This window comes from Buteo buteo, chromosome 4, assembly GCF_964188355.1.
Source record: "Buteo buteo chromosome 4, bButBut1.hap1.1, whole genome shotgun sequence".
In the NCBI taxonomy this organism is placed as follows: domain Eukaryota; kingdom Metazoa; phylum Chordata; class Aves; order Accipitriformes; family Accipitridae; genus Buteo; species Buteo buteo.
The window spans coordinates 11,168,737-11,189,475 of NC_134174.1; the positions used below are offsets into that span (position 1 = coordinate 11,168,737).

General features: G+C 35.8%; 1 protein-coding gene across 5 annotated transcripts in view; it reads left to right on the forward strand.

Moving 5' to 3' along the window:
- Positions 1-20,739, forward strand: part of CACNA2D1 (calcium voltage-gated channel auxiliary subunit alpha2delta 1) — a 431,292-nt gene that overhangs the window by 331,054 nt on the left and 79,499 nt on the right. For all 5 annotated transcript variants that reach the window (XM_075024734.1, XM_075024736.1, XM_075024735.1 and 2 more), the window contains exons 11-12: positions 9,815-9,973; positions 15,028-15,132. In XM_075024734.1, coding sequence (XP_074880835.1) covers positions 9,815-9,973; positions 15,028-15,132 — 264 coding nt within the window. The remainder of the gene's footprint in view (positions 1-9,814; positions 9,974-15,027; positions 15,133-20,739) is intronic.

Sequence of the window (20,739 nt, forward strand, 5' to 3'; positions counted from 1 at the left end):
ACTTGAATTTGACTGAAAGAAGCTTTCCACAGTCAAGTGATAATAAAGACAAGTCTACAAAATAATTTTTTAGAAAGTCTCTTCTTGTTACAGCTCTCTTCTAGAGTGTATCTGGTAGCAGTGCCATACAGTGCAGACAACAGGACTGCAGCACTACAGTAGTGCAGTGGTTCAGATCAACCAGCCTTCTCTGGGAGATGCTGAAGTTTTCAGTAATGAAATTTTCAGTACAAGTCAGAAATACATAATTTTAAGTAAATAAGACATGCTGACTTAGCCACAGCATCATGAAATGACCATAAATGAGTTCATCTTGCAAAGCTAATTCATCTTTTCAGCCTATGTTGACGTTCTTTGCTGTAACTCTGAGATTTGCAGTGCAGCATCGTACTTTATGGTCTGAACATTAATCCTTTTGTACTCAGTGAGAGCTTTGCGTTGATTTATGTGCAGATAATCATATTGGTTAGAAAGGTTAACAAAGCTGACTGACAGCAGATTTTGGCCCAGTATTTGGTCTTTTTCCAAACATTTATCTCATGTTATGCCACACTATTTTTTTCACCAGATATTTTGTGATCTAAGACTGTTACTGGTTTTGAATGCTGCTACCTCTGGTCTATAATACATATATAGACATTTCACAATGAAAAGAAATGGGATACATTTTAAATTTCAGGAAATGCCAATAGTGTAAATTGGCATATAATCCTAATTTTATTTCATCCTATACTTGCAGTACAATTTAAGAAATGCAGGTGTGCTCCTTCTGAGTACTAGAATAAGTTTTTTATATTTTCTTTACGGTATATGTGTAGGATTATATTGTATACCTGAAGACTATCTGTATGCAAGTCACAGGATAGGAGAAAACAGTTATTTTATGGCAAGATGTGAATGCTGAACTTTAACACCACATATTCTTTTTTGGCATGTCAAATTACAAACCTTTATTGCTTGAACTGCCTCAAATTTTCTGTGTACTAAGATCTGCATGGGAGTTTTCTTCCTATTCTCTAAATGGATTCTGATAAATATTTATAATATCTTCTCACTGCTGAAATATAGAATCTAACTGGCCTTATTCAAGATTCAGTTATTCTTGGGATTAACCCTAAAATCCTATTACCAAGCCTAAAGCAGCAGGAAAAAAAGAGAAAGAAAACAGCAAAGCTGGATTTAGCTACAAGATGAAAGCCTGATGAAATCAGATCTATTTCACTATTGCTCATTTAATACATATAGATACAACTGGGTCACCAAGCTGATTTAGCCAGGAGGTAGAAGTAGCATAGCAACAAAACTCAGCAGATTGAAAGTCAGCAGCAGTAGTATCTGATTAGGTCTTCAGCAAGCTGACTATATTTTTCTCAATTTTCAGTATTCCTGCAGTGAAGTTTCTGATTTATTCAGCTATCATGATATTGGTGTTTTAAATGTGTAAGTTTTGTCTCTGTAGCAAATTTAAGAATAGGAATTACTGCTTTCTTTAAGTTTACATGATTTTCTATAAACATTTCTGAATGTTTAAAAAGAGACAATTTACATACAGTTTAAAGCAGGGTCTCCTTTAATGTCAGAAGTTTTGTGGGGTAGGTTTTTAGGGTTTTCTAAATTTTTTTGTTTGGTTTTTTTTAGCATAGAAATGTAATTTCAGGAGATTCTGATTAAACGTGCTATGCTGAATCAGTACATATTAGTAAACTAACTGGGATGAGTGAAGAATAGGAAGGCAACAGGTAAGGATGGTTGGGAAAATCCGAATTTTTACATAGATTTGGTATTAAACAATATTTTACAGATTTTGGAGATGCAGAAAGACATTTAGATAGGAGGTTGGTTTACAGCTTTTCCATTGTGAGTGTTGTAAAAGCTGTTGGAAATTGAGGTGCTTGTTTTGGTGATATGGATCCTTTGTATGGAAAAAACAGATTTTCATCCTCCTGGAGCTGGGACCTCTTGTGTTCAACATGTGGAAATTTTTTCTTTAAGGAGGGTTTCGATTTTAATATTCCTGCTTCTTCACTCATTTGGCATACAAGAGTATTTTATTGTTTCAGTTGAAATGAGAAATTTATGCCAGTCACAGAAAGCTCCAACGATCTCCACCAGAAGTGTAAAATTTCCCATTTCAAGATAACATTTGTAAGACCAGTTCAACTTTTTTGTTGTAGTGCCACCTAGTGACTAAAACTTGAAAAAGGTTTTTAAAGTTCCGTTAATTTATTGGGTTTAATTTGTTTATGTTGTTGCATTTTCCAGTAATGAGATGATTTACAGAAGATTTTGTGTTTTTCAAATTGAATCGCAGAGGTAGTGCTGCTGCTTCTATTTCTTTTCCTGAGGATTTACATAAACTTACTGCTATCCTTTTTGAGAATTGTGGCTTTCCTCAGTGGATAGTGCTGTGTCCAGATAGCATCTCATAAATGTTGACTGAAGCTTGCTTTCCTGATCATGTTATAAAAACAATTGAACACATGCTTATACATAAACTTTTTTTCATAAATATATATACACACACATATGTATGAAGACATCAGATACAGCATAAAAAAGTGTTGACTGTCAGAAACAGTAATAAGCATTTTCTGATCAAGATAAATTAATGCACCAAGATATTACTCTTTAATTATTTATAGCGTTACTTCTTATGCTGCTGTTTTCGATGCCTGCTTGTTTTGCTAGCATTACACATAATGTGAATTCTAAGACAGTGCAATGAAGGGGGTGCTTTGTGTTTCCTTTCATAAAAGAAGCAGAATCAATGGAAATGTTTTATTTGCATTTAAATAACCTCCTACACTTGCCAAAAGAATGATTGACATTGGATTTTGGATTTATATCCTTTATACCTCGCAGGAGATGGAGACATATTTAAATATATAGAGAAGGATAGATGGATATGCAGAAAAGAATTGGAAACATTCATCAGTTTATACATTGCCTGTGAAATCAGAGATTTTTCTCTCTCAGTGCTGTAGTCTTCAGAATGAATTGCATTTTGAAAAAATTTAAGTGATAAGCTCTTTATGAGAATTCATGCTTTAAGAATTTGTGCCCTATGTGACCTTGTGGTTTAAATGGCATATAGCAAAATAACTATGATCAAGTTAAAGGGCAGATTTGAGGACTTGGAGTTGGTTGCACAAAGGAAAGGGAAGAAGCATGTTCTGGTGCTCTAGTAGTAGGGAATTCAGATTAAAGCTTCTGGCCATGTCACTGCCTCGGATTTACTTGTTTTCTTCCCTGTTGCTTCACTTTTCTCACCAGTAAAATGAGAACAGTTCTGAGCTATTTCACAAGGAGTCTGAGACTCTCAGTAGTGTTTGAAAATGTCTGTGATGCTAAAGTGTGGATGTCCCTGGGAGTTATATGCTATGTGTTACTTGCTAAAGCTTGTCAACTGGGGAGAGATCAGCTGGTATCTGCAAAAGGCAGATTTATCAAAAAATTTCCCAATAGACAAACCAGTTTGTATCTGTTCAGCAAGTAATATATTGAACCAAATGCAGTTTTAGAAAAAAAAAATTAAATATGTTTTTCTTCTCATCTATTTTGTTTGCTGTTTTTTTTCCAGACTGCTTGATACTTTTGATCTTTCTACTTAACTGTCTCAAATATTTTTCAGTCCCTGTATATCCCACTTCCAAATACTAATCCTTTCTTTCTTCATTTTGCAGCCTTTTTCCATGAGTGTTTCCCCCTCCCTTCTCTTGTCTTATACTGTCCTCTTAATGAAAACACCTGTCTGTAGGGTCTCTTGGTATTCACTGTTTGATCTACCATCATATCCACAGAGTGCTTAGAGTGGGAACAGATATAGGAAATAAATCAACATCTCTTTTTCACTTCCCTTGAATCCTCTAATATCCTGGTGTTGGAGTAGGAGTTTTATTAATTTTAAAGAAGGATTTCCAGGTTGAGACTCTGAAAAATAGGAGCCTTTTAGCAATGCAGAAGTAACTATTCTGGAATCAGAAGAGAGTTTCAAACGCCACCCCTTCTCTTGTCAATCAGTTTAACTCTTGGGGCACTATGGATTGCAGAGGTCCATGGGTCTGGAGGAGCCCACAGCTCAGTGGAATTACCCAGAGGAGGGGAAAGGTCTCTACCATTTTGTTATTTCACTGCAACTCCGTATAATTTTCGACTAGTTTTGCAAGTTGATCCTTCTCTGAATAGGAGGATAAAGACAAAGTCCTTGTAAGACTGTCAGATCAGTATTTCTGTTTCTGATCTTCTCCAGAATGACAAGGTTCAAGCAGCATTAAACTCAAACCCCTTTGTTCAGTTTCATGTTAACTTGAATTAACTTATCTTTCAAGTTATTAAGTTTCCCCATATATAGCAAAAGATTGTACTGGTGCTTTGAGGTCAAATAGATGAAGTTCTCTAACACTTCTTAGTGCCCCAGTAACAGGCTTGGGTACTCCTGCCCAAACCTGTGAATAGGAGATCTTCATTCCTCAGATCTGAGGATTATCCTGGGAGATCCCAAAGGCAGAGACAGCAAAAGGATATAAATAAATTGGGTAGTGAGGAATAATCTAGTGAAAAATATATCTAGATCCTATACTTTGCTATATAATTACAAATTTAATTGAATTAATACTTTATGATACTTTAAAATAAAAAGCTGAGGTTATCCTGTTTTCCATGATTTCCAAGGGGTTTACTGCAAGCCCTTCTTATTTTAGCTTAGATAAGGAATAAGCTTTTTATGTAGTTGAAAAAGTAGAAGCTGTCACTGGTGGTGACATACTGTGTAGGGTGGCTTTAGATTTTAACAATTGAATGGGTTGCCTCCAAATGTCATCTGTTGTTTTGTAAGTGACTCACTGAGCCCACGGCATCGTACACAAATTCCATTTATTTTCTTTTTACCACAATGGCATTTTTGTGACATATGTTTATCTTTACTGCAATAATTAGGGGGAAATGCCAGTCTGATAAATACCCAACTGACATATTTCATATAGATACATTGAGAGTATTTTATTCAATAAAATATGGATTGTAATTAGTGTAATTTGACACCTTTGATAGGATTTGATTTTTGTAAGAACATGGACTGTCTGAAGTGGCAATTGGTGTTTGAAATCTTGCATGTTCTTTCTTCTACTTCAATAAAAAGTGATTGAGTATATTGTTAACTGGTTTTCAAGAAATCATCCAAACTTAAATAGGCTTTATTGTGGTACTTAGGAGACAGGTAATGTGACCAGTAATCATTGAAGGCTTATTGCAGGTATTTTGGCTTTTGGTGTCTTAATGTGTGAAAAATTATAATGCCACTATTGCCATTATATTTCAGATGAGTGTAACTGAAAGCTGGCTCAGTTTGGCTAATTCAAAGTTATGAGTGGTCCTGGTATTTGTCACGTGGTCAACTGGTTAAAGAGCAAAGTTATTTTAGTGTTATGAAAAGCCAGTTTTAAGGGCAATCTGAAGGTTTTTACACTTGAAATACTTCAGTTACTTCAGTATTTTACTGTGGTTCAAATTAATTAAATGTAGCCCTGAATTTTGTTCCCCCCTTTGGACGTTTTTATTGGTCACATTTCAACCTTCAGACTTGCCTTCACCTCCTAGCAAACAGGTAAATGTTCATTTTGGAGGATTGTTGCTCCATCTACTGATTCCTTTATCTAATCAAAAACTCTTCTCATCTGTTTTGTTGACGGATGTTAACATTAACGTTGATTGATGTATTTGAAAACAGCTGGCTTATATATTTTCTTAATTAAATTACAGCATTTGCAGACTTTGGTTGATGTAACTCTCTATTCTACAAATGTGTTATTTCTCTCCTTCATTTTACATCAGCATTTGCCAATCTATAGATGCAGATGATTTGACCTTGACACTTTGTTCAGTTTACATCATGTGTAAGTATAGTACAGTACAGTTTACTTGTTAAGTGCTTAAACAGTTTGAGCCAGTATTCCTGTCAATTTTTAAAATGTCATTTTTGTATCTGTAATTACTGATCCATATGCTAGATACCTGACCTTCATAGAAATAATTACCCTGATACATTTGGAGGACTGCTAGCAAGCAATTTGGATTTGCAGTTTAATGTTAGTGGCATTTCAGGGAGAAATTTTCACTTGTCACTAAATTTTCAGTTGAACACCTAACCCGCTGTTCGCTATAGCCCAAGACAAGGCATGCACTGACCGTAAGATTGAACTTATGGTTACTTTTATATTAGCTCATTAAATAATTTGCATATAATGTCACTGATGAAGCAGAGCAATGTTTTCATACTAGTTTTTCAGATGAAATTGGCCTTTGTAGAGCAGAGCTACCTGCCAGATAGTGTCTTTCTTCTACTTTCCAAGTACAGGGTCTGTACTTTCATCCCATCTCACAACTAGAATTAATTTTCAGACCTTGCCTTTTTAAAATTATTTTACATCAGTAATTTTCCCATCATGCCTACAAAGTTAGGTCAAGACAAGCTGAAATAATTCCGCAGCACAATACTGTTTTCAGTCCCACGTGGCTGATGTACCTAATAATCATCTGGTGATTTGTTGGTTACTTCTGTAAGAAACTTCTATAAGAAGCATCATTGAGTGTGTCAGTGTTTTGCATTAAAGTGAATTGATTACAGTTGTGTGATCATCTCATGGTTTTGCTCAAGCAGCAAAACATGCTGCTTAAGCACAGCAAATAAAAATCATCACATGATATTGAGGGGAACTGGAAAAATGAATGACTATGATTTGTTTGAGTTTGGGGAAAGAACTTTTAGAAAAGATAATGGCTTTAAAATCACACAATGGAAATGTAGGGGTTCAGCTGGATGCCTTACATTTTAATCACAGTGGAGGGTTGGTCCTACCAAAATACTCTTTTCTGGGAAATATGGCATACATCAAAGGAATATTCAAGCTGAAAATTTGGTTATATATAATCCAATTCCATGTGTGCATTTATTTTAAAGGTGAAGTTTGCATTGTGACACTGAGAGAACTGGAAAATATTTTTAATCTTCATAATCTCATCCTGTTTTCATACTTTTATTACTGTAAATAATTTAGATACATGATACCATATTTATAGTTGTGGTATTATGAAAATTAAAGCCTCGATAAATAGAATATTACAAAAATAAAGAAGCAACCTTTGTCATATTATTATATACAGCTGACTCTTCTGTAGAATACTTGGTCAAATATAACATTACATTTTTCAAAGTTAAAGCACTTGTTTATGCTTTTGCATGTGTTTGGAAACAGTTGTCCTCTTGTGACACATGGGGAACTGCATATTGATAGAAAGGGGGACAGAAAACTTTGCATGAAGTCATTTGAGAATAACTTGCTCCCACAGATTTTAATCACCTGGGGACCAGAGCTAAAAAATTGGGACAGAGTAATAACTGTCCTTATTAGTTAGAAATATATATGAAGATTCTTATATGGGTATTCTCATAATGTATTCTGCCTAGCAAGGATCAGTACAATTTGTTAGCTAATACAGTCCTCAGGAAAACAGCAACTATACCATAAAAATATCAGTATCTCACCAAAAGACAGTATTAACTCATGAGAAATGAGAAAAATAAGCTCCCTAGAAAAATAAATACAATACGAAGATGACAAGGTGTTAGATTAGTTGTGAACTACTTAATGCTCAAAATCGAAATAGTAGGCTTTCTTCTTTAGGTTCTACATACATGCAGGAGTGGCTTGTGGTACAATAATGATATTAGAAGATGAGGCAGACAATTTCCTGCTTTAAAGTCTCTAGTTTATGGGGCATTTTGACACATCCTTTTTGTGAGAATAAGAAATTACATGTGGAACCGTAATAATCCAGCATAGCAAACACTCTTGATAGTGCCTGGATTTGCTCATTTACAGCCCAAACCCCCACAGTTGTAGCTCTGTGGCTATTTTCAAGAAGGACCTCTAACAAATTAGGCTAAGCCTTCTGCTGAGGATGATGCCTTTCTCTGTCAGTCATCTCTGCCATAAGCAATACTGTATTTTCTGTTACACATTTGCTCCTACTAATTCAATAGCAGAATTCTCATTGATGAAAGTGGATGTTTGATAAAAATTACTGGTAGTTCATATTTTGGTTGGTCCTAAGAGCAAGGAGAATGCATCTGTATGCATCTGATTCCAGGTCATGGAAAATTCTGCATACCTCCTAAGCACCCTATTGATTGAATTGAATTATTATGCATTATTAAAAATGGTTTGATATTATCAATCCCTTCATCCTTTTAAGTTCTGTTCGTCGTAAATGTCCTACAGTTACAGTGCAAGTTCATTTTTGTTGTTGATAGCAGTTCTCTCTTCTACTTTGTGCCCTGTACTTAGCCATTTCTTTTAGACGTGTAAGTAGTCTGAGCAGTTATTGAAATCTGTGACCTTATTTACCTTATCTTCTATACAGCACTATTGAACTAATTAGCAGTATTGAGACTTAAGCCAACAAGGCCTGATTTTTAAGTTATTTTAAGGCTTTGCACCAGGTCGACAGCATAAAATTACGTTTATATTTACATTGACTTTCACTGAAGACCCTTAATCGGGAAGAGGCGTAATAATCTGTTTTCACCTGAAATGTAAATCAAGAGGTCTGGATATTGGTGTTTTTAATGAGATGGAGTTTTACGGGGTTTTTTGGACATCTTATTTGCCAGTAAGAAAAAAAATCTCATACAAGAATTCTGGATAGATAAAAGAGTTTAAAAATTGGCCAAGACAATATTTTAGTAATATTAGTCAAGAGTATCTTAAATAAAAATCACAGTGTTGTAGTTAAAAGGAGTGTTGTAGTTAAAAGGAGTTTTTCATTCAAATAGGGTTTCACTGTGTTGTAGTGAAAAGATTTTCATTCAAATAGAGTTAAACACTGATTATGTGCAGTAATATGCACTTTCATTCAAGACCACAGTCAGAATCGTACATGCTTCGGCATGTTTTAAGAGAAGTCTCATCTTTGACTTTAGATAGATAGAAATAGAAGTAGCTAAAAAGTGAGATGCATTTCTGCATATCTCTCTCTCTCCTGGGAGATAAATATATTTTTGTACTTATACATGTATGTATGTATATTTATACAGAGACAAATTTTAAAAAGATCATAAACTGTTTTCTACTTGTGCAGACAGCATTTTGCACATAAAAAATGTTCTATATATGTTTTTAAATAATGTTAGAACCTCATATAAATGAATTTTTCAGAGAGCAGTCCTTATGGATATGTGGGTAAGAGAGCACAAATATGTGTGTTTTCAATACACACATTTGTATTATTATTAACAATATCCTGCTATTAACAGCTGTACTCTCAGGTCCTTCCTTTTTCCCAAGAGTGTATTTTTTTCTATAAGGTATATTTACTAATTGATAATAGTCTGCAAGTTTCACTGTAAAAATGCAGACTAATACGTGCAACATGGAAGCCACCTGATAATGCAACCAATATTTTTCCGTGATTAAAAAAAGTAAAATTAGTATTTCCCCATGGTTTTTATTTCCCTAACTCTGCATTTCTTAGGTTGATTTCATTATATGAGCTTGAAACAAGATTTGTGGGAATTTTTCCACTGTAATAGAGTTTTTTGGATTGCAGCAAAGAGTAAAGCACCAAATACCTTTTTTAAAAATATATTTATTGCCCAGTTTTGAAATCTGTAGACACTGCTGGACATTCTCAATGTAGTGGAAATGAAAATCCAGGTGTGACATGCTTTATCTCTTGGATCAAGAAAACATTAGCCTTTACTACTACAGTACCTAGAAGAGATGAACTGTCTTTAATACTATTTCTATTTATTTTACAGTTTAATAATAATGCTCAGAACGTCAGTTGCTTTAATCATCTTGTCCAAGCTAATGTGAGGAACAAGAAGAAGCTGAAAGAAGCTGTCTATAAAATCTCTGCTAAAGGAATTACAGATTACAAAAAAGGCTTTAGCTATGCTTTTGAACAGCTGCTAAATGTAAGTATGAAATTCATCTCTGCTGTAAAGTGAAGACGGAGAACTTGAATTTTCAGATGGCCACTGCATGCTCCTCCATTGTGTAACTAAGTGACAGAAGTGCAAACCTTTATTTAGCAAGTAAATTTATCCCAACAATATGTTTTTTCTTTGCAGATCCCCCAGCAGATTGCTAAGATTCGTGAATAAATTTGGGTTTCAATGTGCTGTACTGTTTTTTCTTCATTCATTCAGCTAGTTTTTCATTTAACACATGATTCTCAGTTGGCACATAGCTGTGGTAGTGATTGATTTGCAGGTAATTTTAAAATGGAAGGCTGTATTAAATAACAGTGTAAATGTAGTAAATAACAGTGTTGTTATTTCAATTTTACCACAGTATCTCTTAGCAATGTTTAGTTAACCTACAATTTCTTACTTATTACAAGTCATAAATAGTCAACCATGGCTTGAGTAGGACAGAGGGGAGCAAATTACTTAGTTAATAGAGGAGTATTAGACACCTGAGAGTATTCTAATTCCTTTCTCTTTCTGATGTATAAAAAGAATGTTGTCCTCAAAAATTAAATGCAGTTTCCATGTTTTAATTACATTGTACTTTCTAACTTGCACCCAAGCACTAGCCTTCTGAGTAGTAATGTTTCCTATTTGCCACAAGTGTTGGGGTTTTATTAGTAATTAGTTTTAATAGTTTGCGTTGCTTTTTTTAAAAAAAAAATCTACTTTTCTCCTTCATAAAGACTGCATATTTGATCTTTACCTTAGTGTAAATAAAGCTATACCAATTTACAGCGGTTAAGGATCTAGCTTAACAAATATGAAGTGTATTCTTTTTATTACTTTTTTTTTAATATACCAGTGATGTCTCCCAGTGTAAAAATCTTTAATCTTTTTCCCTTAATCTGCTGGATTCTGGACTTCAGGGCCCTTTCCTGCCATTGTATATGCAGCTTAGGGCTAGAACTGGTTGAAAAAATTCTAACCTTTGTAAATTTTGATGGAGGAAAAGAAAATACAATGTTTTCAAGGGTGTTTTCTCAGCAGATCGCTATGTAGATGAGCAGAGGGGTTTGATGGGGAAATGATTGGGTGCCCTCTGCTGATGGTTGTATAAAACTGCAAACAGGATTTTAAAAGCTGTTGGACTTTTTCAGACTAGGCTGAAAGGCATCTCCCCTTTTTCTTCATTCATCTCGTGCAGAGGGAACCAGGAAGACACAAGTAATTTTGCCAAACACAGCTTGTTCCTCACAGTATTTATATTTGCTTAACTTTATGTATTACATTTGGTGTAGCACCAGATACGTACTTTGTGTACAGGCAGTATTAAGACGACCTGAACACAGAGGAAGCTTCAAAGTGGACTAGTTTGTAGGACTAAAAAAATTGCTTAAAAAAATAATGGAGATCTGTCTCATAGTGGGACCTTCTCTTTTGTAAGTGGAAACAGAGGTGTGATTAGCCTCACATAATCTCTGCAAGCCTGTAAATTATTGCTGGACATTGTGGATGTGTATATCAAGGGAAATGAAGAGATTGAACTATATTATAGAAATACAGTCATCCTCTTCAGATATTGGCAAATCCATCTGACAGGAAGAGAAAAAGGGCTGATGATGGAATTAGCACTGGACTTTGGTGACAAGACAATATAATATGATAATATAATACAGGCTTAAACAAATAAAAAAAAATATGCTTGGGGATAGTTTCCAGTTGTATATTTATGAATTCAAACAGTTCAATTGCTTTAAGGACCATGGAAATGGAATATTTTTTAACAGCTCAAATTTTCGTAATAATTTTGTGGGTACTGTTTCTGGATGACAGTTATTTCAAACAATTTGCCTGAACACCAAAGTAATATTTCACTTGTGCCATGAAAAACTTACTGATATGTTGCTAGATGGAAATATACACTTCAGGTTTTTTCAACATACTAATACAAGCGATTATCAATAATCTGGATTCCATCATTTTTATGCAGTATTTTTCCATTATTTACTGTTATATTAACTTGCTATTTCTTTGAAAATAATAATACTTCAGCTTCAGCAATTTAGGAGCTTTTTTCCCCCATACTATAATAGCTACGATTTGTCAAAAAAATTACCTTGAAATCATCTCTTCTTGATTTGAGTAGTTGATTTTTGGTTTGGTGTACCTTTTCCTTCTTCAGCAACATGAAACTCATAATGAAAAATGCATTCCTAAAGTGTCATGTCACGACGTATAATCCTGACCTGCTACTTAATGAGTTAATTTTAGAGATGTGAAACTTTTATACAACAAAAGTAATTTTAGGCACAGTATAAAATGGATCATGTCTTGCCTGCTTGTTTGAAAGAAGAAAAAAAAAGGCCTTTAGCAAGTGCAAGAGAGAGCTAAAAAAATTAATACACAGACTCAGTTCCAACTTGTATTCTTCTGTGTTTTAAGCCAAGAAGCCAGTTTTTGTCCTGGGGAAGCTGCTGTATAGGCAACACATTCCTCTTCAGCTGTGGTCTGTGCTGGGAGGGCAGAGACATCCATTGGACTGCTGAGGCAATCTGTTCAGAAAAATGATGAAATTACTGCATCAGTTTTGCAAAATCACTTATATTCGCTTCCTGAGACAGTATCTCTCCATCTTTGTGCAAAGGCGGGGCGGGGGGGGAGAGGAAGATGTGTTGTAAAGGCAATTCCACCTTCCTCTTGATCCCTTGTAAGAGACTGATGTGTTAAGTTCATTCATCAGGATGATTTGAGCTTATTCATGTTCAGATTTCCAATATTGTTTGGAGCCTAAAATCTTGGAATTTTTTTCCATGACATGACTTTAGTGTCTAAACAGTGCAGCGTAAGTAAGTGTCCTTCTGTAAGTACTAGGAGATAAAGAGAAAACACTGCATTTTTCTGATACTGTATAAGCATATACTAAGTAATCCATTAGAAAAATCCTGATTTAGTCAGTTAAAACAACGACTAGCTTGAGTTCATATTGCCCATAATAGTGCTCATTTCAAAATCAATAAGAGAGTTTTATATGAGCAGGCTTTGGTCCCCTTCCTTGTCATCTCTTTGGTTTCTCTCTGATTTTATTTTGGCCCATATATTAAATCACTGTAAATGTAGGTGAGTTTCTTTATTTATGAAGTATCCAACTCTACTTTTATTACTTTTTTAATATCGAAAAGATTGCAGCCCAAAGCAGTATCTTGTAGGTTATATTTCACAAGCAAAAAATGGTCATAAATTATTTAATTCCAAATGAAACACTGTGCTGATGAGATTGGAGAGAATATATTGATTTCAAGTAGTTTTTATGTGTTGTTACATGTAAGAAAATCTTTGGACTTGTTTTTTTTCAAATTATTGAGTAAGTAGTTATTCACTGAGTATTGAACTATCAGTACAAATCATTTCTGAGGAATAATTATTCATCTGTTAATATAGTGATTGCAAACAAATTTTCGTATTTTCATTTTCTGGGAGCATTGTGGAACCGTGGAGCTGCAATACTGGCGATTGTCAGCTGATGTTTGTGGGCTGCCTTTGGTGTTTCAGTCTCTTTATTACGAAGGAACAAGGAATCAGATCAGAGAGTAGGATGAAAAAGGGGAGTGGGATCATCTCATCTGACCAGCCATGTGAAAATTAGTCACTATCCAGTCACAAAGACTAAAGCAAGGAAGAACTGGGTTCTTTGTAAGGATGACTCTCCTATTTATTTTCCTGACTTTATAGTAAATTCATATAGCAAAATTCAGGCTTGTGGAAGAGGAATTTATTTTAGTGAATCTTTAAGTGTTTTACTCCGTCACATCCAACTACTCAGAAGTACCAAGATGTGTCTGACAAGGACTATTTGTACGCAACACAGAGAACAAGGACCACTGGCTATAAAATTCATGAACGATTTGGTTAGACTAGATTCTTAACTTTTAGGGAATAAGGAAAGAAGATGAATGCCAAAGGAGGAGCCTTTGGGTCTTTTCATTAGGATCCAAAACTCCTATTCACCGTTTCATTGTTCTGGCTGTGGAACAATGTTTTTATTCCTTTTCACAACACACTGCATTTTTCTCAGTGGCTTTACTAGTTACTTTGCTGAATTAGGAGTCAAAGGGGCTTCTTCTCAATTCTCTCTGCTCCAGGCTTGCTCTCCAGAAATAATGGAACATGCTCAGTTCTTCACCTCTGAGTTGCAGTCTAATTAGAAAAGTAGGTGACTGAGATATCTTAATACTCTAGGCAGCCATATCTTGGCTGCAATATATTATGCAAACCTGATTCTAAAATACTGTTCTGGAAGTTAGCTATTCGTTTCAGTGTGTAAAAAAAACAAACAACAAAAAAAAAACAAAACAGGAAAGAATTAAAGAAGCGAAAGGTGGAGCTTATTTTAAGGAAATGTCACAAAAATAGCAAATGCAAAAATATTTCTAAGTTTATAAGGTAGAGTTTTTTTAGATGTACCTATAGGATGCCTAGATTATCAGAGTATTCATTTCAGTGGTCAGTGAGCTTGATAGTTTTTGTGAGTAAGAGTCCAGCAGAAAAAAAGAATATTCAGTAATTCATAAGAGAGTCATCCTTCCCAAATTTCTATCAGGACAGTAAGGATAAGAAAAAAGTAAGGACAAGAAAAGAAAAGAGTAAAAATGTTTAGAGGCCCTCACTGTACAAGTCTCATGCAGAACATCTGTACAGGAGTGCTGTCGGGTTGATGTGATGGGTACGAGCTAAACAGCTTTCCTTGTGTTGGTGGAGGTGAGAGGAACCACCAGATCCCCATTCTTCTGTGTTGGGCTAGATCCAAAAATATTTAAGTCTCATGGAACAGAAAAATGGTTTTGTTTTGGTTTTGGTTTATTTTAATTTGTTTTATTTTATTTTATTTATTTTATTTTTCATTTAGAAGGGAGTATTAAATGAAATCCTGAAAGACTTTGGAAGTTTTGCCATTACCGTGTTATAGTAGTAAGCATCTTGATATGAAAGCCGTCAAACCTAGCAGTTGTTTTTCCATATAGCCTGAAATACAAAAAAACTTCTCTTTGTATCTCCTACAGCACAGTGTCTCTAGAGCTAACTGCAATAAGATTATTATGCTGTTTACGGATGGTGGTGAAGAAAGAGCACAAGAAATTTTCCATAAATATAACGAAGACAAAAAAGTAAGTGATATATGAAAGATTTTACTACATAAAATACAACAGCACAAAGAGAAACATTTAAATATGGAAGTGAAAGCATTTTTTGGTATGTGTATATAGTACTTTTAAAAAACATATTAGTATTGAACCTTAGGGCAATTAAAGCTTTCTCTATCTATAACATTTCTTAAAAAAACACCATAAAGTATATTTAATAATTTACACCTTGTGACTCATTGGTGTCAAGCAGTACAGAAGTATACCATAAGCCATAAAGAATTAAACTTTTTATTGACATTTTTCTTGTATTAGCATAATCCTTGCATTATCAAGTGGAAACACAGCTAGTTAAATGGTATGAGTTATATCTGTATTTCGTCACTGTGAATATTCTCTGTGTGTTTTTGTTGTTCATCAGGCAAAGGCAAAACCAGATCTCAAGGTTAGAATCTGAATCTGAATAGATTAGGGCTGGAACAAACCCCCATGTTTTTTTCCCAGTGAGGCTAATTATACGTTTGACTTTCTTAGCCAGGAGTGGGATGGCTTTCTATTGATGAAATTTGAACTGTGGTTCAACCAGAATTATGGGTTTGACATGAGAATCATGGGATAAATTGTATTGTTCAGATTAGATTGGATTATTAGCTGTGCTGGTTTGGGGTTTAAATTTTGATTCTAATCTAACTTCTGGTCTGGCTTTTGGATACTTATAGATGTAAAAACGCATGAAAGTGTGTGCGTGTGAAATAAAGCAGATTTGTAAATTGTCTTCTACTACATTTCAGTGCAAATCACTATATTTAGAAGATTAATAACTTTCTAAACAAAAGTTAAATATGAGCTGGATTCACACTGCAACTAAGAATTTACTTTTTCTAGTGCTTGGGCATGTGCCTATACCTGGTTTTTTGTGTTTTGTTTTGTTTTGTTTTCAAAAAAAGCAGCTAGAAGTTAGATCACAATTTACCGATACACTTTAGCAGTTGCCATGTGTGATGGGTTGACCCTGGCCTGACGCCAGGTGCCCACCAAAGCCGTTCTATCACTCCCCCATCCTCAGCTGGACAGGGGAGAGAAATATATAACATAAAGCTTGCGGGTCGAGATAAGGACAGGAGAGATCATTCACTAATTACCATCACAGGCAAAACAGACTCAGCTTAGGGAAAATTAGCTCAATTTATTACAAATCAGCCAGAGTAAGGTAATGAGAAATAAAACGAAATCTCAGAACACCTTCCCACCACCCCTCCCTTCTTCCCGGGCACAACTTCACTCCCGGATTTCTCCACCAAGCCCCCCCAGCGGCACAAGGGGGACAGGGATGGGGTTTACGGTCATCACACGTTATTTTCTGCCGCTTCACCTCCTCAGGGCGAGGGCTCATCACACTCTTCCCCCGCTCCAGCATGGGGTCCCACCCACGGGGACAGTCCTCCACGAACTTCTCCAACGTGGGCCATTCCCACGGGCTGCAGTTCTTCACGAACTGCTCCAGCATGGGTCCTTTCCACGGTGTGCAGTCCTTCAGGAGCACACTGCTCCAGCGCGGGTCCCCCACGGGGTCACAAGTCCTGCCAGAAAACCTGCTCCACGGGCTCCTCTCTCCGCAGATCCGCAGGTCCTGCCAGGAACCTGCTCCAGTGCGGGGTTCCCACAGGGTCACAGCCTCCTTCGGGAACCCACCTGCTCCGGCGTGGGGTCCTCCACAGGCTGCAGGTGGAGATCTGTTCCACCGTGGACCTCCCTGGACTGCAGGGGGACAGCCTGCCTCACCAGGGTCTTCACCACGGGCTGCAGGGGAATCTTCGCTCCGGCGCCTGGAGCATCTCCTCCCCCTCCTTCTTCACTGACCTTGGTGTCCGCAGGCTTGTTTCTCTTACATGTTCTCACTCCTCTCTCCCACGGCTGTTCCTCACTGTCCCAACTTTTTTCCTTCTTAAAAATGTTATCACAGAGGCATTACCACTATCACTGATTGGCTCAGCCTTGGCCGGCGGCGGGTCCGTCTTAGAGCCGGCTGGTAGGGGCTCGCTCTCTCTCGAACACAGGGGAAGCTTCCAGCAGCTTCTTACAGAAGCCACCCCTGTAACCCCCCCCGCTACCAAAACCTTGCCACATAAAACCAATACACCATGGATGCTTTTGTATAAAGCAGTGGAAGTATTTTGTTGGAAATCCTCATATATTTGAATTAATCCCTTCAAAAGAAAAACTAGAAATGCATGACACAATTTCCATCTCGAACAGTGATTCCCTCAGTGACCTTGTATAATCATTTTGTGTGTGCTTTATGATAGTGTTTCACACAGAATGATATGGTGGGGTTTAGTTAATCTTTGTGTCTGAGCTGAAAGTACTTTTTAAACTAACAATTAGGAGGAAGAACTGAAATCATAGCAACTCATCGTGTGACACACGGCTGTATTCTGAAAATAAATGCAGAGATTCCTCTTCAAATTTGGACTTGGTAGCTTTATTGTGTTACAACAAAAGCCATCAGCTAAAGGAAATATGTGCATAAGGCAGAAGATGTATGATTCATTTCTTATTGTTTCCCATATAATTTGCCACGTTAGGAGGAAAGTATAGTGAAATATCCAGCCCAAACAACAGAACAGATTTACAGTGCTGAGATTTGTGGTCTTATTCACATCATGCCTGACAATCAATTATTCTGTGAAGTATAACAAATGAAATGTAGGATTTACTAATTTAAAATGGTTATTTTACTGCATACTTTAATACTTTAATTTTGCACTTCCGGTGGTTGGGTTGATTTTATATATGCTATTATATATAATACAGTACACTCTCACTTTCTTGTTCCCTCTAATGAATGAGGGTTTGGAGTTTTACTGTATATAACAAATGTATAATCATGATAGTGGTCACTGTATGGATTTCTGATTATTTAAGTATATTTTCTTATATAATTAAATGCAGCACAGATGCAATGCAAGGCAAATTTCCTATACTTGATTAAGCTCTATGTATCTACATGTTCAAATCTTAGTAAGCACTTACATTTTGTTACTTATCTAATAAAGTACTGCGTTGCTAGATGCCACCCCTTACTGGTTTTCTCCAAGGTGACATTGGAAATGTAAGAAATACTAAGAAAGTTTTTGCAGGTATAATTTGAAGAACCATTTGCTTTCTCCTTGTAGTTTTCAATCAGTAAAAAACCTTGTGATGTCGAAGGGAAATTTATGGTTGAAAAAATTCTGATGAGATTGAACCAGTAAATTCATTTTTAGGAATCATAATGAAACACCCCTGACAATCCTTCATAACATTCTAGTATTTTTAAAAACAAGAATAATACAAAATATGCTCTCCTTAGTAAGACTACACTTGATTCCAGAACAATGACATGTGAGCTCTCTTGTTACCTCTCTGCGTAATTTAATGTTAATCGTAATCCAGTGGAGCATAATAACATAATTGACAGACACATTCTAACATGAAAAATACACATATACTTTTAATTTTGTGAAGGCATAGTCACAAACTTAGTGTTACCTTGTTAGATTGCATAGTAGGCTGCTTTCATATAGTAAATGATGAGATATTTAAAGATATGTGCATCTAGATTCTGTTGTCTTTATTGCAGTTAATTTATAATTTATTTCACAAATACCCCATTGAATGTAAGACCAATCTTATAATTATCATTTGTAGAGAGACTATTCAATATGAGTAAGATGTTAAAAACTTTTCTGTGTTTTACCATAGTAGCAGTTCATAGTGTAAATATGTATCAGCTGATGTCCTGCCTGCTCTGCATTTGTTTGAACATTTTTCCTTGTGTTTTCTGTACAGTATATAAAAGACGAATCTATTGTCTTATATAACTGTCAGTCACTTCCCATCTTAGGTACACCGTGTTGTAAACTTACTTTTTTTTTCTCTCGTATGAACAAAAGACTATTCATTCAAATCTATTAATCCTTGTTTTCATCTTCCTGATGTAAAATTGCTTCAGCTCTAGAAGTTTTTTCTTCTTCATGTCAGTTACTTTGTAATTCCTTGGCATGAAAGAAGCTTCAATAACTTCTGGCCCATCAGGTGACATGACTCAGTACACTTGTTTGCAGTGCCCTTAGTGCAACCTTCAAGTTAAGAACTGAAAGAATACAATAAACAATTGGAAACTACTAAAAGAGCAGCTTAGAATCTAGAGGCTGGAAAATTGTACTGTTAAATTAGGGGGTTTAATCTCTTTGAAACAGGATACAGATATATTTAAAATAATTTTCTGTCTTTACAAATCGTTTACAGTATGAATATGAGGTTTATTATAAAACTTATGTAACACAGTTTTGAGGAGGAACATTCCTATTTTTCATCCGCTTGAAGTGGAATAATCACAGTTGTGTTTCACCTTTGCATGCCTTCTTCCCTTTATAAAGCCAGATTTTATTGTCACAGATTGCAACTACATGCTGTGCCTGATATTTAAAAACTGGCATGTTTACCTTTACGGTGACATTTGGGGCACTCACATTAAATGTGTGAAATACCACACACGTGCTAAATTTCAGGAATGAGGGTGGTAAATTTTCATTTTATTTACACTCATACTACAGATGGCTTCACTGAAGATAGCAATGTAAATTTAATTGAAAAGTAGGCCCGGTAGGCATTCTTCATCCTGAGAATTTTGAATTCATGTTGAAAATAGAAAACTAACTTAAGCTTTTTGGGGCAAATTGTGCGCCCTAAAATCTGTGTTTTGAAGTATTGCTCAACTTACGTGAGTGGGGAAAGACCTTAAAGATACCTCATGCATTTTCAGTTGTTTGAAGTTTCCTAACATGATGGAAGTTTGTGGGGGTCAGGTGGCTTGATCTGACCCACACAGGTAGGGTTGGTCTGATCCCTCAGGTAGGAGGAGAACCATAAGTTGGGTCTCATGTCTCATTCCCACAGAATCATCTGTCATGATTAATACAACATCATTTTGTGTAGATTTTTCTGACAGTATCATTTGAGAGGTAATGGTATGCAGAGAAATTTTCCAACAACTCAGTTCCATTAAAGATCCCTGTATGTGGTGGCCACAGAACTGCTACAGTGATAGAGGTCCTATGGGACAAGGCTCCATCTTGCTATAACTCCAGTGGGACGCTTAGGACTGGCAGTGACTTCTTCCAAATGGGACACATTCAGCGTGTCAGTAGAATGATAAAATGAAATATCTATGAGAAAGCACTTGCAGAACTTTCCTCTAAAACAAAAATACCTCCTACTGTCATTACCAAAGGAGGGACCTTTTTCTTCATTGGTTTGAATCCATTATTGCACAACTACAAGCCAGTAAAACTAAAAAGAAAACTGTTAATCTAGGCAATGATGTATGAATCATTCTAAACAAGGCTGAAAGTGTTAGTTCTGACTGCAAATGACCATTGAAAAAGCCTGTGACATTTCCACTTGGGGTTGCCATGGGATTCTCATCAGGTGTTAGACGGAATGAATGTAACTTTCTAGAGTTACTTATAGAGCCAAAAATAGAAACACCATCTTTCTCAACACTAATATCAGCTTCAAATAGAGCTTAACAGCTATCAAAGAGTACCCCAACAGTTCTTGCATTTCTGAGTGGGTGATAGTCTTGTG